We start from the raw sequence: 19,835 nt of genomic DNA, 5'->3' as shown, positions 1-19,835 counted from the left end.
CCAATTAGGTGTAAGTGGGTAAATAAGCGGATAATAGACATGAAAACATGTGTAGATATCCACTTGGGTGGTGAGGCCAATATAGATTTAGTACCATGTATCTTTAAATCAGTACATGTATTGTATCTAATACTCCGTAATAATGTTTATTCATAGAAAATAAATTACACACGACTTAATATCTTTATGCACATTTCAATGTGCACTCCTTCCATTCTTTGACTTCATTTATCTCATGAGAAAGAGTGCTTTGTAAACGATATTTTTTTTTTTTTTTTTTTTTTTTTTTTTTTTTTTTTTTTTTTTTTTTTTTTCTGATCTAATCTATAACAACCCGTACATTGCATCAATTGTAATTTGGACATTCTAGATTCATGTCCGAGTATCCAAGTAAAAAGAGTGAAAAGTAGGTGATTTGCAAGATTTCAATTTAGCATTGGCATTAAGTATGAAATATACTCAGTAGTTGTTTGACAACAGATCAGTGCTCACACAAACGTACAATATTCCTACGTTATGCACATTTATGGAGCATATATACTTGCACATAGTTTGCTTGTAACCACTGTAAAATGTACGAAGTGCAACTTTGGATCCGATAGAAGGGATTTCAGGTGGATCCAACAAATGCTGAACCTCAAGCATTCTTTGCTGCAGCAGCATACAGGGCTTTGATGTCTTCAACATCATCATAGCTTCCAAGGAACACCGGCGAGCGCTCGTGGATCTTCTTTGGGACTAAGTCAAGTGCCTGCCATAAACAATTACAGTAGAGCAATCAGCAATTGTTAGGCTTAATTGTGTTCTGTTGAAATCAAGCATAAGAGATGAGCACAAATGCACAATGTTAAAGGGACAAGAAGATTAGGCTAGCCCCTTTGAGAATTTTGAATTGATCTCGAAAATCAATTAAACAGTTAAATCTCATATTTATTACGGAGTAAAGTAAATTAAATATGCGGGTAGTGCTTTTGAGACTTGTGGAGTTGTGGTACTACAAAATATTAATTGTAATAGTATTTTAAACCGATGATATTTTAGAGGCTTGTGGTGGTTGAAATCAGTAAAATTTACCGATCCCTAAGACCAACCTATATACTTACGGAGTAGTCAACTTTTTGTAAAGTGGATTGTGCATACTTCTTGTCCCAATTAAAGGTAGGCATTGCTAGTTGCTAAGAATGCTAACTAATCAACTCTAAAAATAAGAAAGAATGAAAAAACCAAAAAGAATATAAGACTTTCATATATGCCAGCCTAAAAAGAGCAAGGTACATCTAGTGAATTACCCGTTCTTTGCCTGTAAAAGCTTGCCCACCTGCTTGTTCCATTAAGAATGACATTGGAAAGACCTCGTAGAGAACACTGATTCACATAATAAAGCAAGATGTTAATAACAGTAGTTATAACAAAAATCAGGATGTAAGTATACATATGACCCTCGAGTACAAGACATACCGTAGTTTTCCATCAGGGCTCTTCTTATCACCGGGGTACATAAAGATGCCACCATAAAGTAAAGTGCGATGAACATCAGCTACCATACTACACGAAATAGGTGAACCATTAGGTACGGTCCTTATTGTAACAAAATTATGTGCATACATTATTACATACACACAGATGCAGAAAACGAGCCTTATGTACTTGTATAGTTATAGCACTACCACTAGCACAATAGGCACCACGATTCCATAGGGCATGAAAATGAAACAGAGATTATTTAGGATGCTATAAGCACTATCATCGTAGGCTCGTAGCACCTTATGAAGTTTGAATGAAACATCTTTAAGGGTTATTTGTAAAGCATAACAGCTGCTAAGAGCTTATATTGCAAGCAATACTAGATTCATAATAAAACCATTGGCCTAATCCCATTTCAACCCACTACCTTCCTTAAGAAAACATAGCTCGTCGCTAAGCAAGCATCTTCCCTTTTATTACAGTATACATCTGTGTCTTTCAGTTTCATAGAATGGCAGCATATAAAGACACAAGTGGCGGTCTCTTACATATCTTTAATTTTGTACAAGTTATAGATGCAACTGACAATATATAACAAAATGACCATTCAATCTTAGCAGGAACTTGTATTTTGTGATGGAGAAATTAATTACCTTCCAATGTATCTGAGAGACTTTGGCGAAGAACCATCAGTGGGGAACTTACATTTTTCTACAAACCTAAAATCGGCAAGGGTTCAGTATAGCAACACCATATAAAAGGACAATCTTACACTAAACAAAGGTTTACATACTTTGTTGTTGGGCCATCCCAATTCTTTGCATTGCCTTCATTCACTGAATAGATCTTACCTCTCTTTGGGATCTGCACAAGAAAAGAAGAATCTAGATAATCAAAAAGAACTACTCCTTAATAGAGTAAAAGGTTAAATCTTCTTAATGCATGCATCTCTTGCATACAACTCATGAGATTATAGAAACAAAATGTACTCCGTTTACAGTTTCAGATGTCAGTAAATAAAATGAAGGTATTTGCTAAACAGTATGCACTTCAATTGAAACTGCAAATGACAAACTGGCATAAGTTACAATGACATTCTGATCGGCAGCCTACGCTGTATAGATTTCATTTCGGGTTAAGATGATTACTTGAATAAATCCTAAAGCAAAATTTTTAATACACTATCTCAGAAGTTCATATCTAAACCATACAGAAACAAATTTAGCATATTCTTTTGTAAAGACATGCACCAGTAAATGATGAGAAAGTGTACCTTGATGTTTGGATGAGTTAAAATATACTCTCCAAGAGATGGGTCTAGAGTGAAACCATTGACACCGCTTCCAGCACTCAAGACAAGCTGTATAAACAGCAGAAATTGCCATGTTTATACACAGAAATAATTGTGCAGAAATGTGATCATTAATAACTAAATAAAGAAAGAATAGAGTAGGCTGCCAATTTCTCACTCGTTACTAACAAGTACAAATTTTGCACATTCAAACAGGTACCACATTGTTAGCAGATTGGGGAAACAATTCAGCACAACGACAAAACTAAGCAACTATGAAGGAAATAATTAGTACCGTGCAAGAGCTTCCATACATGCAATAACCTGCTGCCACCATATTCTTTCCAGGTTGCAGGACCTCATCAAGAGTTACATTTTTGAAATCTTTGACCATGTAAATACCAAATATCTAAGTGAAATAATAAAACAAGCCAGCTTGTTAATTACATCACTGCACAGAATAAAGGTTATCATGATTATAAAATAGCTCCAAGAGAGAAACATTGCAAAGGCTGAGATGCATTACCGTGCCAATTGAAACACCACAATCGATATTGGAAGATCCATCCAGAGGATCAAATACAACACAATACCTGAAAAACCAAGGTGTAGAGTTCATCTTAAACGTCTAACATAAGCAAAGATGATCAAAATGAAGCAATTGTACTTGGCATGTGACCTTTTTTGTAGTTTGTAAAGAAAGAAATTGCACACAACAAATAGGGAACCAGTAGGGGAGTGGCTATACTCACTTTCCACGTAGAGCTGGCTCAACGAATGTTGCTTCTTCATCCTCCTCGGACACAAGAATGCACTGCAAACACATTTCATCATTTAGCAGATATTACCTAAGGAATTCATCATAAGAACCAAGGCTAAGAGTCTCATTCACTACTTACAGTTCGGCCACTACTTGTTAAGGCATTGACAAAAACTTCATTTGAGAGCACATCTAGCTTCTTTTGCTCTTCACCCTAATGTACAATACAATTAAAGAACATTAAACACTGGGAAAATTACAACGTGTCTGAGTGTAACAAAATTTATTTTTGAAATGTTGATACCTGAACATTAGTTTCCCCTGCAAGTCCTAGGAGCTTGGCAAGACCAGCCTGTTAAGTAAACATTGATAATATAAATAATGAATGTTTATTTAAAACATAGAATTAAAAATATGTTCTCTTCACCTTGTTTTTGAAACTTATTCAATCATAGCATATAAAACATAAATGAAAACTGAAAATTTCCCATCAAACCAGATCACATTTTTTTTTTTTTCCTTTTTATTGATTATTGTCAAATATATTTAATTTCATTTGGAAATAACACATCTATGCAATCTAACAAGAGCTCATTTGATAATGTTTTTCCTATTAAATCGGTGTACAAATATGATAGAAATTCAGTCAAATAGGAGCAGATCAGACCAAACCACATATTAAACTAAATTAGAGCTTATAAAATTCAAATCAAAGCACATTATAACAAGTGAAAATAACACATCCTAAATCACGTCTACACCATTCTCCTTTGTGACTCTCTCTATACACTGAAAGTTTAAAAAATATACCCAAAATCTAGGATCAAACCCGGTCAACATCACTTCCCTTGTGTGCGCGTGTATAAAGATCTAATAAGATCATTGATGTAGACCGAATTCAATCCTAAGACACCACCTCCCAAGTCATTTGTTGGCATCTACACATCACTTTCCGTTGTAGCTATCTATACACCGAAAACAAATCGGGTGTTTCAAGACGTGTTAGTTGGTACACCACCTTCTTCAATTACAGATAAAATGTATGACTTAGTAGTAGCATCATTAGATCCGTCTTCTAAGCTTATGTCTATCCAAAATAGTCAATGAAGTACGGATTGAACTAACAATCATCCATAAAATCTAAGCAACCATATTTTAGTACAATAATCAATTTAATACAGCTAAAATCAACTTCTAGTACCAACTACATTATCCGGCCCTTATCAAATTTCATCTACTATGTAAAATCCATCAAATTGAGCTTAACCCAAATAAATTCAATCAATCAAAGGCTTAATCCCATGGGATCGGCTGCATAAATCAAAGTATCAAGTCAAGTCAAACATTATGTTACAAAATTTAGAGCAATAAATTTGACCAAATTCTTTCATCGTCCAAACTAAAAAGTTGACAGTGATATCCCAGGTTTAAATAAAAGGGACCATAACTCCATTAACAATCAGAATTTTATTGGGTAAAATCATAATTTAAAATAAGTAAATTTGACCCCACCTATAAATTTAATCTCCAAAATAACATTGACCCACATATTGTATGCAAATTCTTAGTCTAACAGAGCAAGGTATACATGAGAACGGGTACGTTCAACTTGAGGTATATCCGAATACATAATAAAGGTTCTGAAAAATTAGTAGCCGAAATCAAAGGAAAAGTATATAAAAATGACTCGAATATGACTTAAATCGTACTAAATTGAGTCATTTTAGACCACCAGTTCACACAAAAAAAAAAAAAAAAAAAAGAAATTTAGAAGATAATGAACCTTGTTAACAGCAGAGCAGACGTATTTGCACCCAAGAACAATGTGACTGAGAAGAATGGTGAAATCGCCTCGAGACTCGGGATGTTTAGTCTGCTCATTCAACACGTACCGTGTTATGGTCATCAAATCCGTCAACCTAGCATCTGCTGCATGATCCATCTTCTTCTTCTTCTTCCTGTGATTTTCTCTCCTCAAAGTTTGGAACAGTTGATTTGGTTGGTGGTTATGTTTGTGATAATATAGGGAATTTAGGATGGGACGTCAAAGGAGGAGAGAAAGTGGGGTATGCAGATGATATGATGAGGTAAATGAAATTCTCTGCCTGCCTCTCAGTCTTGCAGACTGCAGATAACGAATTTCGTCGTTATTCTTTTCGAGTATCGAGACCTGACAAAACTATCCCGACTCTTAAACTTGCAGTATTACAGATAATGGATTTTGTTGTTATTTTGTTCGAATATCTAGACTTAACAAAACTAACCCGACTTGAATATAATTGGATAATCTGATTTGCCACCTCTGGCGCTGTTTGTTGATTCGGCTGTAATGACAGCTTTTTGTTTTTGGTTAGGAAGATATTTTGACACTTTAGCAATTCAAGGAAATATTGTAAAAAGTGGGGGAATTTATTTTAGGAAAATGTGTAAAAATTGTCAATATATATATGGACGTTATGTGCTGGTTTATCTAATATTTTAACTGATTGGTTGATTTTTGTGATGAGGATGTTGATGTCAATGACATGTCATCTTTGTGTTAATTGCTTTGCCAATGGATATACACACATACCTCACATTTTCTTCCTACTAATAATAAATATTTCGATCTTTTGTCAAAATGTTATTTAAAATCAATAATTGTTTGTCATTAATGACAATAATAAGTCTCCATTGATACTAAAGAAAATGATTTTGACATACCCTAAATTGATTTAGGCACACCCCTATGTGAGAGCACAGTTTTCGATGCTCTTCTCACATTGGGGTGTGCCTATATCAATTAAGGGTGTGTCAAAATCAATTTCCTGATACTAAGTATGTGGTACAATACTTACATTAATACTAAGTATGTGGTACAATACTTAGTATTGTCATTAATGACAAGAATAATTACTGTCCTGAATTTTCTCGTTTGAAAAATGACATATATAAAGTATATAAATGAGTTTTTATCTTAATTCTTGAGCATCTTCTAAAACCTTTTAAAATATTGTTACCGTACCATGATATCAGATCACAAAACATAAAAATAGTTTTTATTCATTTACTAATAGATTAAATTATTTATTCTCCATGCTATACAAAATATATAGTTATTGTATTATATGTGATCAAAATTTATGGTGGAAATAAATAGTTAGCCTGATAAAGATTGGAAGCTATTAAGGATGATTTTACAAATCACGTATTTGTGATTACTTTACTAGTGACAGAATCTATTTGTTCTGAAAAGTGAAAATGATGAACCTCCTGAATCTGTGCAAAACAAATCAAGGCAGTGAAGAATGAAGATACAGAAAAAAAAAATATGACATGATCTTCATATATAAAAAAGAAAAGTTCTCTTATGATAACATATGCATCCAAAGATATGCACAATCTATTAACAAATTTATCAGGGAACTAGTTCTTCCGAGAAATACTCGACAAATTAAATCAATGTCAAATATGACAGTTACAACAGGGCACGAAAATTTGGTGCCTATCTGTATCACAAACCAACACCACCAGTGCAACGTTTGTTCAACCAAAGCTGTGCTCTGAGAATAACAGTCTCATACGTCCCCTCAACTCATTTACTCTAGATTCTAGACTGTCTACACACCGGCGGGGCGGCGGGTATATGAACGAGAGCTGATGGTTGGATCCAACACATCATATAGATACTAAACGATACTTGGAGGATCCCCAGTCCAATTGCAATTTGCACGAGCCCACCGCGTTCTAATGCAGTCTACAAGTGGAGCATGTTGCGGAGGCTCAGGTGCAACAGCTTTAGCAGCATCTTTTCCAGCAGTATCACTGCCACTGGAGCTTGAAGGGGGTGCTGCCTCTGTCATATATTCCTCCGGTGTCCACCTAGGTGGAACTGAAACTCGCAGCTTAGTAATCCGCGGTCTTTGAAAGGGTGTCTCACCTTGGTTTCCATTAATTACTGATTTTGCAATTCCATTAAAATGGTAGAGATCAAACACCTTTTTTCCCATTAACCCCGAGGAATCCTTGAAACCTCCCAAGTTCCTGTCCAAATCCAAGAGAACCTGCCAGAACTCACTCCGTACTATAAAGCCCGCACTGCAAAGGCGGTCAAGCTTATCAGAGGGAAGGTTTATGCCAGTTTCCTTGAGGACCTGATGCAAGCCCTCGACACTAATGAAGCCGCCACCTCCACTCTGGTCTTGTGCATCAAATGCTCTCCTGATTCTGGATTCCCTCTCCTCCATTTCATTCTCCTCCTGAACAGAAGGATGAAAAGCAAATAGGACTGTGTAATGTGACTCACTCCCAACAACCCATATCGGCCACTTTGGGCGTTTTAAATGCAGTCCGACTTTACAGAAGTTGAGGTACTCGAGCAGGGTGAGGAATCCAACTTCCACATCAGTGGATACACCCTTCAAAAACATGCCACCTCCTAAGTCTATCCTCTCATCGAACACATTCGCAACAGCCTCTCCACACAGTAATAGGTTTACAATTTCCTGCACCATGTTATTCAAATCAGCAACAACACTCATAATGCAGATGAAAGTAAACCTTATCAACATAAGACCAAGGAGTTACCTGTGAGGCATGACCAAAGGGAGCAGTGACTAGAGGTAGGCTTGGATCGTCCCTATCAGCTTGAATGGATTCCTGTACAAAATAAAAGGAGATAAAATAAGCAGAATCTACATTTAACAGAAGGTACTAATAAAATTACAGCATAAGCATATGAAAATAATAATAATAATAATAATAATAATAATAATAATAATAATAGTAATAATAATAATAATAATAATAATAATAATAATAATAATAATGGGATCGTGGTCGCGATGTCTGTGTTGATTTGACAGGGTCTTCTCCTTTGACTCAGTCAGGGCTATCTGACTTCATTCCTGGGCGGGTTGTGGCTGATGCAGCTCATCGGAAGCGGGTTAAGTATGAAGCTCGATGTCAGGCGATTGGATATGGTTTCATTCCCTTCTCCTTTTCTTCTCTTGGGGAATTAGAGAAAGAGGCTGTTGCGTTACTGAAGCGGATTCAAAGGTTCTCGACGACGCAAGACATTGGGGCTCGTGCTGCAGCTCATATCTTCACTAGGGTAGGATTTGCAATAGCTAGAGGAGTGGGGGCCCAGATTGTATCTCGGCTTCCCACTAATTTATTGTAGGTTGTATGGCTTTTGTTTTTGAGATAATAATAATAATAATAATAATAATAATAATAATAATAATAATAATAATAATAATAATAATAATAATAATAATAATAATAAAATAAAGGGGGTAAACAGAGCATGTATGCCAATAAAGAATCACTTGTAAGCAGGGCAGATCCATTTAAAGTTACCTGTTCAATGATGTAAGGGTGTAATTGTTATATGTCTTCAGGTTTTTACAGAAACTTTGTTGGTATAAATAGTAAAGAAAGTGAAACAATTATGATCAGAGTAGACCCCAAAAATGGGTCCTTCAGACCGGGAATGGGTTAGGTTGATTTAAGACTGACCCACTTTTGGTTTGGATCTATTTCAGGTCTTGTAGTAACATGATACTCAGTGACAATTTAGTGAAATTTGGTGGGCTGAAGAACAGCATTTAAACAGCCAGGAAACTGCACATTTGTTCTTTGGCACCACAGTAGTGGCTTGGATCGCACAGGAGATCAAGTATTTTATGTTCACCAAATTAGGTTAAAGTTCAATCCTCTGAGAGGTAATAGTCATATGATTCATATCTTAGTAATGCAAAAGGTGGAACTGTTATTGGCTTCTACTCTATCTTATAATCTTTCTCATAGGGATCAAAACCCTGTCATTACGGAGGGCATGGAGGCTATGGTTGCTACAATCTACTATGGGCCTTGAAATATTCAGCAGTTGAAGTTGTGTTATTGAGAGGGGTTCATGTGTTGATAGCTGACCAGAGATTGGACAGAGTTATGTTCAGCATCAGTCTGTCAAAAAATTCAGGAGTCAAGTGATACAGGATGTGGAAGACATTAAATATAGACTTAAAAAGTTCTTTTGGGAAATAGGCTTCAACTTGTCAGAATTTCTTTCGGTGAAATGGAAAATAGACTTCAACTTAGAACTATATAAGAAATCCTGGCAAGTGGGAGATTAGGGAGCTTATCAGTCTTCTATAAATTAGCATAGCTTCAGCATCATTAATGGCAGAAACTAGGAAGAGGAAGATCAATGTAATAAGAGGAAATAACAACAAATGTGAATAATAATTCTACTTTCCAGAGGGAAATTCTCTCCCAATTTAGTTTAACTAAGCTAAATTACAATACTCAAATCAATATTCAACATAATTCCTCTCTCTAATTAGCTCTATTCATCGAGCTTTCCCACAAACAAACTAAGTGTCTCCTCCAACAAGATACTAACCATCAAATTAAAATGATACTCACTCCGTTTTTTTTATAGGCTAGAGATGAGATTTTGCGGAGTTTTAGGTAGTTTAATAAAATAAGATGTTAGTGGGGTAGATAAGGTTATTATTTTATTGAAAAGTAAAGTGGTGTGAGAGGGAGTGGAGACCATTGGAGGAGTGAGAAATGCTAAAGAAAGAAAGAGTGGGGACATTAGTGGGAAAATATACACTATTAAATTGTAAGAGATTTTCAAAAATGGAATTCTAGCTTATAAAAATAATAATAAAATAAAAAAAAAAGAACGGACGAAAAAAAAAAAAACGGAGGGAGTACTCCTAAATTGCCCTTCCCCCTAATATTGATTCATAGCACCGTACGTCCAATATTCCTTGACTCCATCCTTGATAAATCCCAAGAAAATATCTACATTGGCAGAAAATTTAGCTTAATACAATTGTCATTCTTTCTAAACCTCCTAAAGAGTCTTCTTACATGCAACCTTTTCCCCTTTGCACTCTAATTTAGAAAGCCAAGGTCCCATATTACATAGCATTGGAATGAGAATTGAAATGGAAATGAGAACAATGGGGAAATGAATATCTCAAAACTTTAAGCTCTTTTCACCAATCCAAGGATATTGCTTCCAATGGACACGATTATCCTTTGGTAGATGAAAACAAAATGAAAGTAATCTCCTTGGATTGATGAAAACTGATTAGCTTCTTTACATGGTGGTCTTGCTATCTCACTTTTTCACCATTATTGAGATTTATCTAATCTAAAGAAACTAATTTATCAACAATAAATATAAAATTCAAGAATGTTATGTTAAAAGTAGGTACTGGCTAGCAGCTCTCATTCTTCACCCATCAATAATCATTCCCACTCCATCCCAATTCCACATGATGTAAGAGTAAGACTATTATAAAAAAAAGGCAACAATTCACATCTGTACCAATATGTAAAATAAAAAAACAAAATGTTATCTGCAAAACACGTACATATATTTTTATATAGTGACATCAAGCTCCCAAGTATGCAGATTTGCAGGTGCCTAAAGAGGGGACTAGGGGAGGGAAAACAAATGCAACAGGGAATTAAGGATGCAAAATAATTGAGATAGACATCTATAAGGTTTAACTCTCAACTTTTCAAGACATTTGATGATTTGATACAGCAATTAGTCATATAAAACAGCCAACAGACATACCAGTCCTCGAGAAAGCAATGCTGAGATCAAAAACAGCATTGCTCCCATACGACTTTCAAACACAGGAAGCATCATCTCAAGTCTCTGAATTGCATTGGCAGATGATGTATATGACGTTACTCTCAGGGTTCTCTGCAAATCTGAAGCAGACTCAATAGAAAAACCTTCTAGAGCTTTCAATATCATCTGTAAAATAGAAAGAGGCATCAGCATTAACTCAATAGAACAGGGGAAGGTTAAATTATTACCCCAATCAGCTATAGCGGTAACATAATTTAGGAAGCCATAAGAATATACCTCATCCAGTGGTCCATCACTGTTGCCTTCACCATTTTGGTCGAGGACATCAAGAGTTGCAACCACTGCCTTTTTGTTACTTCCACAACGAAATAATATCTCTGCCATACTTTTCACAAGTGCCCTGTAAATTAAGAAAAGATTTGAGTGTGTATAATTCTATTAGATATAAGATAAAAAAAACACTCCAAAATGACCACAGAGAGAAAGCAACAAGATAATCAAGTCAGTTCTAGCCAACAATCTCAATATATCCCCTCTTCACAAAACATAATTCAAAAAGGGAAATAATGCAGAGTCAAGTTCTTTTCCATTTAATGATCCATTATTACTTTAGGATGGTGCCAAAGGAAGGGGGGAGGGGGGGGGGGGGGTGAAGGCAACAATAGCGCCTAAGGGAGGAGAGAGCGGCAATAATGGTGCCAAAGGGAGGGGTGTGGGGCAATGTCTTATCATTGCTTGATGTTGGTAGACTTCTAATCCCCAGTCCCCTTCCCCTTGTAAGTCAAAGTCACGCCATTGACTTAAAAATAAAGCTAGTAATCCAAAAAACAACAATAACATAAAAAGTATAATACAATCACGTTTAAGATAAAATCTTTAAGCATAGGATCTTCTATTTGTCACCTTTTTCTAGTATCCTCTGAGAGGGAAGCAAAATTTTCTGGGGTAACAGATTCTCGGTTCCAAGATCTCTGTGGTGTTCTTAATGCATTATTACTTGACTCTTCTGGAACAAACAGAAGATATTTTAGGACGAACCCCTGCAAAATTAGGTAAGAAAAACATAAAGTTGAGAAAGTCGCTTAAAAAAAATTACGACATCATATGAGATACAGCAGATTTTCTTTAAGATCATGCTCAGCAAAATAGATAATCACAGGCTGAGGCCGCAGCCCATAGATAATACACTCAGCCATTAAAAAAAAATGTCACAGTTCTGTTAGCGTTTCAGAATTTTTTTATCTAAACAAGTCATAGGAATTATAACAATAATATGCAGAGACAAATTTGGAAGCTAAATAATACAGTCACCAATATTTGGTCTATTTATTAAATTGCCTACCAAATTACCTTTTTCAACAATGTGTGTGTGTGCGTGCGCGTGTGTTTCCATCATAAGAACTTGCAGGAAAAACAGGACAGCTATGAAAAATATATAGGTAATCGACTGACGAGAACCAACATGAAACTACAGCCTTTCCATTTCCCAACAGGGAAAGAATGAAAGACAAATACAACCACAAAATTGTTACAGAATGAGAGCAACATTATCAATTTATCATGACTACATAGTGTTACCACAGCTCCTAACAACACTTAAATTACTTTGTTCACCTTCTCTTCCCACAAACTTAAAGAGTACAACATTTTTTTCGCAAAAGTAATATCTTAATATACGACAATGCGTTTAACAGAATCCAAAAGTAATTCCTTAATCTATAAAATGCTTATGTACAGCCACTTGCTTGATATATAAGGATAACAACGATAGGAACCACTATCAATTATTTCTGTGTCAGGTAAAGCACCTCTCATAGAAGGTTGTAAATTACTCAGCAGAACCAATAAAAACATGGCTAGAGAAGAAGATCATTGGTTTGCTTGATATATAAGGATAACAACGATAGGAACCACTATCAATTATTTCTGTGTCAGGTAAAGCACCTCTCATAGAAGGTTGTAAATTACTCAGCAGAACCAATAAAAACATGGCTAGAGAAGAAGATCATTGGTTTAATATTCACTAAAAAAGGCAAACTAGAGCAGTTTAGGTGTGACATCCAAGAGATCTAACATGTTGTGCTAAAAATTATTACACCATATCTTCTACATTTCCTCTTCACAAATTTACCTTTTGTTTAATTTATTAGCAATGTGCTAAAAGGGTGGAAAATTAATATCAAGTGGAAAAAGTTTGTAAAACAAATGATCAATCTTTATAGTCATATTCCAATCCCCTTACAAAGAAATATTGTGATTTTTTTTAATATCTGGGACAAATGTCAGCCCAAGGAATCCAGCTTTTCACTAGCACAGAGATTACCACCACTGATAATACAGCAAAAGACACCGATGAGTGCAGACGGTATCAGATGCCATAAACAGTGAAAGCACACTAAACATAGAAATAGTACTGAAGATTGAATTAAAGCCACGATGGCTTACACGAACCAAAAGTAAAAGATATAATAGCTAATAGTCCCAATGTAACATTGAATGAAATGAAAAGTTTCTGTCTAAAGAGTGCCTTAGGAGAATCAATAAATCAAAAGCCACAGCAAGAATCCTACCAATAAACATTACAATTTGTGCAAGATTAAAGTCAAGCTCAAATGGAGCTCTAAATTAAGCTGGTAATTTGATGGGCCTAGCCCAAGCTAGTACGGACTACGGAGTAATGGTGAATATAAAGTTCAAAAAAAAAAAAAAGAAACAAAATTCAATAAAATATACTCCCTCCTAACAATTATAAAAAAAATGACTGTAATTGTTGTAGCTATAGAAACTAGGGAAGGTATGAGAGAGTAAAGCAAATATTGAATTGTGTTGTAAGTGGGTTTGAGCAAGAAAAGGTAAAAAGAGTGCGTTGTATGCAGGGCTCGTCGAAAATTTAAGAAAGGAAATGTTGCGACTCTTGCAAGTGGGGTATGGTGAGAATAAAGATTTACGAAAATAGGAATTAATAATACATATTACCTATTTGTCATCCACAGTTTAGATTTTGGATGAGAATGTGAATTTGTAACAGAACTCATCCTTTTCAATAAATAACAACAAGATCTACATTTCCAGATCTTTTACCTTGCTAGGAAAAGAAATCTTAAAGCTTATCTCGAGCTACAACAAGTCGAGCACGTTGAGTTAGAACTCCAGAACAATACTAAAAATTTACTTCTATGAGTTATATCCAAGATATAATTAGTTGACACATTTTGACTTTAGCACTATTCACACACCTCCCTTTGACCGTGTTTTGTGCGTTATACGTAATGAAAAATATAGTCATGTGGGATCTTGTTAGATTCGTCACGTTATATACTTTCAAAATATCAACTTTTCATAATTTTTGCTTATCGATAATTAAATATATTAATGATTGAATAAGTGCATTGACAAACGTGTCAACTAAAAAGAAACAGAGGAAATAATATACAAAACTTGTGTATAAAAGTTGAATAAATTGACTAAATTAGCAAAATAAATGAAAAAAATAAGCATGAAGCTCAAGAATACATAACTCTATCATTGGAAACCCCCACCCCCAAAATAAAAAAATATTAATTAAATCATTTAAATGCCAAAAGAACAGTAAATTAGAAATTGATCATTAATCGAAATTATTATTGAAAGTACTTGAGTGATGAACGATATTAAATATAAAGTGCAAATTTTATTTTAATAATAAATAAATTTTCTAGATTAATTAAATGTCTCTAAAAAGCATTTTCATTGTAATATTTTGAAAAAAATTAAAGAGTTAAAAAATAATAAAGCAAATTGATAAGATAATGATAAAAATAATAATAAAAAAAAATGTCGTTTTTGGCAACTTTTAACCGTAGCACTCGAAACTCCTGAACTTCAACTCCTATGCATTTTCCCTTCATTAATTTTTTTTAAAAAATATTTAACTTCCTATAACTTCCAAATTCTACAAATCTATACTTAATTTTCATTAACAAAAAAAAAACCTATCTATTCCACCAACTTTTCCAATAACAAATATTTAAAGGAGCCCCAATGTCTAAGATTGTTTTCATAACAAAAATTATATCTTGCACATTAGCACAATTACATTCTAGTAAATTAAATAAAAATGATAGAAATTCCACCAAATCTAAGACAGATCAAACAAAAAGGGAGACAGTTTAACTATATTTAAGGAAATTCATATCCAACGACTAATGCCCTTATTGTAGTATTCCTATATAATGTCTACAATATTATCATAGATATTGGCTAAATTAGAATCAAAAGAAATAAAAAGACAATAGTTAAAGCTTCAAAAATGGTAGTTATGTGGCTTTTTTTTTTTTTTTTTTTTAAATAAAAGAGATTGAAGTTTTAATATTATAGGTTTGAAAGATATTAAAATTTTATAAGATAAGTATAAGAAAGGTTAGGGGGTTTGCAAAGATGTGTTACTCCCTCCATTCATTTTTTTATCTACCCACTTTCTCTTTTTGATATGTTCGTATTTTGATATGTTCTTATTTTATCTTCCCAACTTCCGTTGTGATATCTAATTTTTTTATCTTCCCACTTTCCGTTTTGATATGTTCTTTAATTATCTTCCCACTTTTGCTTTATTCCTTTAATGGAAAAGAAAATTCCCACTTCTATCACTTCCTACCCCACTATATTGTCCACATAAAACTACATAATAATACCATATTTCTAAACAACTTTCTCTCTTCTACCTAAAAAGTAAAAATAGGGATCTACTTCCACTTGCTACTACTTCATTTTATATGAATAGTACATGGGAAGATAAAAAAAAGAACGGCGAGAGTATTTTTTTTTTTAAAAAAATAATAAAAGTAAAGAGATGGCGAGAAAATTGTACTCCAGATTGTAAGTATTGTGACACGTGCCATATAGGGAATTTGTTGGTGTATGTCTTTGTATAAAGTTAATACATTTTCCAGTAAATAACCATCATGACATCAGATAAGAATCAAAGCACAGTAAAAACATTAATTTAAAAGGATTGATTCAAGAACAAAAGAAGAAATAAAGATGGGTAGTATGTGAGATCATCAAGCCATAATAGCAATTTAACTCCAAGATTAGCTTACACTTGACACAATTGTAATTCTTACAGCACTTGAGAGTTGAGACTGAACTTGGTTCAAAAAATTCAGAATACTGACTAATCATGCTAATATTTGTTTAATCTAATCATGCAAACACAAAACCTTAGACAACAAATCATTTATAATTTTCACAAGAAAACACCATGAAACTAAGTGTCAAGGCTCTAAAGGCCTAATATCACAGTGAGCAAGAAATCAACTCATACTTGTATTGTTGCTAACACGCCACATGGGCCTCCTTCATGCTGCACCAGGCCCATAGAAGTTTCTGGATCAGGGCTAAACCTACAATAAGGATTTCTATCAATTAAGCTGATAAATATAGCCATAAAATACTTTAAACTTATCATCCTTTCCTAAATACTTCGTGTGATATAGCAAATTAATAGAACCCAGAAGACCATAACAACAAAATAATAAAGTGCAGTATAACTAGGAACATCAAAAGAATAAAGTCAGATCAAACTGAGCATTGTTAGATTTGATGAGTAGTGGGCATAAACCTAGGGGCAAGGGGCCTAATAACTAAAACAGATACTTTCCCCCAACAAGAAAAGTCCCATACTATTACCCGATGCCTCTAACAACAATTCCTCCTCAGAAAGTTTAGGAGTGAAAGGTCACATGTAAGCAACATAACACAATATTGCATAGAGGATAAAATTACCTCTACGGCTATCTAGAAACTGTTTCCATTAGATCCTTAAACAGATGACAATGCCAATTTGGAGAAACATTGCCTATAGCAGCAGAAAGATAATCTCTTTACAGATATAGTCGACAAACTGAAAGGATGCTTAAAAAGATTTTCTTTCCTAACTCCCAAGTCTATGTCAAAAAGCATTTTTCACATGCACAGGTTCCGTTTGGTTAGGTGGAAAACATATTTAATGAAAAAGATTTTAAAAGGGAAAATAAGCTTACAAGAGAAATGTCAATTGTAGACTTAGACCCTATTTAGTTCACTTATTATGCTGAACTGAAATAATTTTTGCTGAACTTAAATTGTTATTATTGAACTGAAATTATTTTTACTTCTCTATTATATTTCTTCTTTAAAGTTACTGATTTTTGCTACACGAATTATTTTTACCGAACTAAAGTTATTTTTACTAACCTGAATTTATTTATACTGAAATTTAATTAATTTTTGTTGAATATTATTTTTTTAGAGCCTTACTTCTTTTTGGTCCCTTACAATAAAGTTATATAGAAAAGGAAATTGGAAGTGGAAGGGACATGATGGATGAGAAGAGAGAAATACGGAGGTAATAGGTCAGTAGTACGAAGTAAAATGTGGACTCCCTTCACTATAAAAGAAAATGTTTCACCTTTAGGAGAGCAACCAAACACTGGAATCATTTCCATAGAAAATGTGTTACACCCAACAAACACTCTCACAACATGATTACACTCGAATACTACAGAAATTCATTCAACATGTAGGACATATAACTCGATCCATCATCATGAATTACTCTTCTATCATCATCTATACTGTAATACATTTCTTGCAAACATATCCAATTATCAATGCCCCAACAAAGTCCATAAATCACGAGATTTTCTCAATTTAATATACAATCCCTATACTGTAATACACTTTTCGCAAACAAATTCAATTATCGATGCCCCGACAAAGTCCATAAATCACGAGATTTTCTCAATTTAATATACAATCTCTATACTATAATACATGTTTGGCAAACAAATTCAATCATCAATGCCCCAACAAAGCCCTAAACCATGAAATTTTCTCAATTTAATCCTCAAACAACAAATCAACACCAACAATCATTTACCAAGTCATAAAAACAAAACCCTCAAAAATTAAAAACAAATGGCAATCATACAATCATAAATCATAATTCATAATTCATAAATATACATTTAAGTAAAGCACACAATTCTACATAAAGCTCATACAATTCAATTTCTCACCCTAAAATTGCTCACAATCACCCTAATAAAACTTCAAAAAATCATAAAACAAACCAAAATTCAAGAAAATAAGAATAACTGTACCTAATACCCTGATTAGTCCACTGAGCAAGAACCTCCTTACTAACATTCCCACCAAAAACCATAAAAAACAACTGATTCGCCTCGTCCACCGATAACTCCTCCCCTAAATTCTCCCTCATTTTCACCTCCCTCACCTTCACCTCCTCCGCAATCTTCACCTCAATCTCACCCTCGCTTCCGCCCCCGGGTTCACTAACACTCAACAATGGCGCTTTCGACATACTCGTCGTCGTCATCATCATCATCCTCTTCTCCGCCGCGGCAGCCATAAGCTCCCGTTGAAGCCGCCGGCTCTTCAACTCCGGCGACTCCTCCTCCACCTCCGGCGAAGCTCCGGCGGAAGTAATACTGACATCTCTAGGCTTACTCCTCTTCGGCTCCGGCGGAGAATTGCTCGGCGGTTGCATACTCATCCTCAACGCCATCTGCAATTCCTCTTCCTCTTGATCCGCCATTGTCACTAATCAGATCGAATTTCACAATTTCTTGCCCTATTTATCAATATATCAATCAAATTAAATGCTGAATGATTTTCTTGAAAATCCCAAGTGATTTCAAATCTGATGAATAAGGAATCAAATTAAAATCAAAGAAAAAGGGGGATTCTTTGATTTGTAACGGATAAATTGAGGATTATTGATTGAAATTATATGAATTTATGAATCCTGAAGAATTTGATTTCATTTTAGAGAGAGAAAGTGAGTGGAGAGGAGAGAGAAAGAGAGAAATGGGAGATTTTCGTGTTTCGACCATCCGATTAACGGTTGAAGGTTGGGGTTTAGCGCTTACGACAAAACGGTGTCGTATTAGTGGAAATGTTAGGGGTATTTTCGATATTTCGTAATTAAAGTTGACCGGATATACTTTTCGTCAAGACAGAGTCATTGATTTTCCTTTTTTTTTTTTTTTTTTTTTTTTTTTTTTTTTTTTTTTGGGGGGGGGTAAGAATTTGAGAATTGCACGTGTTTGGTTTTTAATATAAACGTTGTATTTGTTGTTTAGTGTTCATTTTCATTTACTTGCTTAGTTAATGGAGGTTGGACTGTTGGAGCATAAGTGCATAACAGATTAGCAGATCGCACCTCACATTGTTTTGAACCTAATGCTGTTAAGTGTTAAGTGTTAACTGTTAAGTGATACTCCGTAACTTATACGAAATATATCGTATTTGATTATTCGATTTGTATTTTTATTTTAATTGTTTTTTTAAAAAAAAAAATTGGTAATTTTAAAGTAATATTAGCATTAGTATGAAATACGCAACTATAACTCGATTTAGACAATACTAGTTAGAATTACTCATATTGGCATACTTTATTATCCACGTGGAGAGATGCTTACGGTCACGTGGAAACCCACCGTCCACTTGACAAGATTGCTACGTGGACTGACAAGTGGCACCAATTTAGGAGATTTCTATAAATACCCAAGCATATTTCACTTCTAAGCTACGATTTTCTTTCTCAATAACTCTCTTTCTCTCTCTAAAGTTCTCTCAAATCTCTTTTCTAACTCATATCATCTTATTACTGACTTTATCATCGAAGCAGTTATCCCCAAATAAACTTCGGGCTAACTTATCCACATTGACTGTAT

The 19,835-nt window shown here is 34.3% G+C and overlaps 2 protein-coding genes across 2 annotated transcripts; both read right to left on the bottom strand.

Annotated features, from left to right (window-relative positions):
• Positions 1 to 411: 411 nt before the first annotated feature.
• LOC145614126 (fructose-1,6-bisphosphatase, cytosolic-like) lies at positions 412 to 5,603 on the bottom strand. The gene is made up of 12 exons (XM_081669127.1): positions 5,299 to 5,603; positions 3,820 to 3,867; positions 3,655 to 3,729; positions 3,508 to 3,569; positions 3,282 to 3,348; positions 3,051 to 3,164; positions 2,738 to 2,824; positions 2,258 to 2,328; positions 2,118 to 2,183; positions 1,459 to 1,545; positions 1,290 to 1,365; positions 412 to 751 (listed from the first exon to the last, which is right to left on the bottom strand). Exons 1-12 carry the CDS (start codon positions 5,455 to 5,457, stop codon positions 638 to 640), a joined length of 1,026 nt encoding a protein of 341 aa, XP_081525253.1. The 5' UTR covers positions 5,458 to 5,603; the 3' UTR covers positions 412 to 637.
• A 1,206-nt stretch (positions 5,604 to 6,809) lies between these two features.
• On the bottom strand, positions 6,810 to 18,993 carry LOC145615046 (uncharacterized). Its single transcript, XM_081670124.1, has 7 exons — positions 18,240 to 18,993; positions 16,421 to 16,499; positions 12,022 to 12,158; positions 11,395 to 11,518; positions 11,098 to 11,283; positions 8,082 to 8,153; positions 6,810 to 7,999 (listed from the first exon to the last, which is right to left on the bottom strand). Exons 1-7 carry the CDS (start codon positions 18,692 to 18,694, stop codon positions 7,184 to 7,186), a joined length of 1,869 nt encoding a protein of 622 aa, XP_081526250.1. The 5' UTR covers positions 18,695 to 18,993; the 3' UTR covers positions 6,810 to 7,183.
• Positions 18,994 to 19,835: the final 842 nt, after the last annotated feature.

The sequence above is a fragment of the Chenopodium album genome, chromosome 25, assembly GCF_948465745.1.
Source record: "Chenopodium album chromosome 25, dcCheAlbu1.1, whole genome shotgun sequence".
Classification (NCBI taxonomy): Eukaryota; Viridiplantae; Streptophyta; class Magnoliopsida; order Caryophyllales; family Amaranthaceae; genus Chenopodium; species Chenopodium album.
The sequence above is the reverse complement of the archived record's forward strand: the minus strand, read 5'-3'. Positions and strand labels throughout refer to the sequence as shown.

Coding starts and splice junctions, on each gene's coding strand:
- LOC145614126 (XM_081669127.1), bottom strand. CDS start 5,457: ATGGATCATGCAGCAGATGCTAGGTTGACGGATTTGATGACCATAACA. Junction 1,546..2,117: donor TCTCTCAGATACATTGGAAG/GTAATTAATTTC, acceptor TATTTCGTGTAG/TATGGTAGCTGATGTTCATC. Junction 752..1,289: donor CTTTTACAGGCAAAGAACGG/GTAATTCACTAG, acceptor TGTTTATGGCAG/GCACTTGACTTAGTCCCAAA.
- LOC145615046 (XM_081670124.1), bottom strand. CDS start 18,694: ATGGCGGATCAAGAGGAAGAGGAATTGCAGATGGCGTTGAGGATGAGT. Junction 11,284..11,394: donor GTGATGGACCACTGGATGAG/GTATATTCTTAT, acceptor TCTATTTTACAG/ATGATATTGAAAGCTCTAGA. Junction 8,000..8,081: donor CCTTTGGTCATGCCTCACAG/GTAACTCCTTGG, acceptor AACATGGTGCAG/GAAATTGTAAACCTATTACT.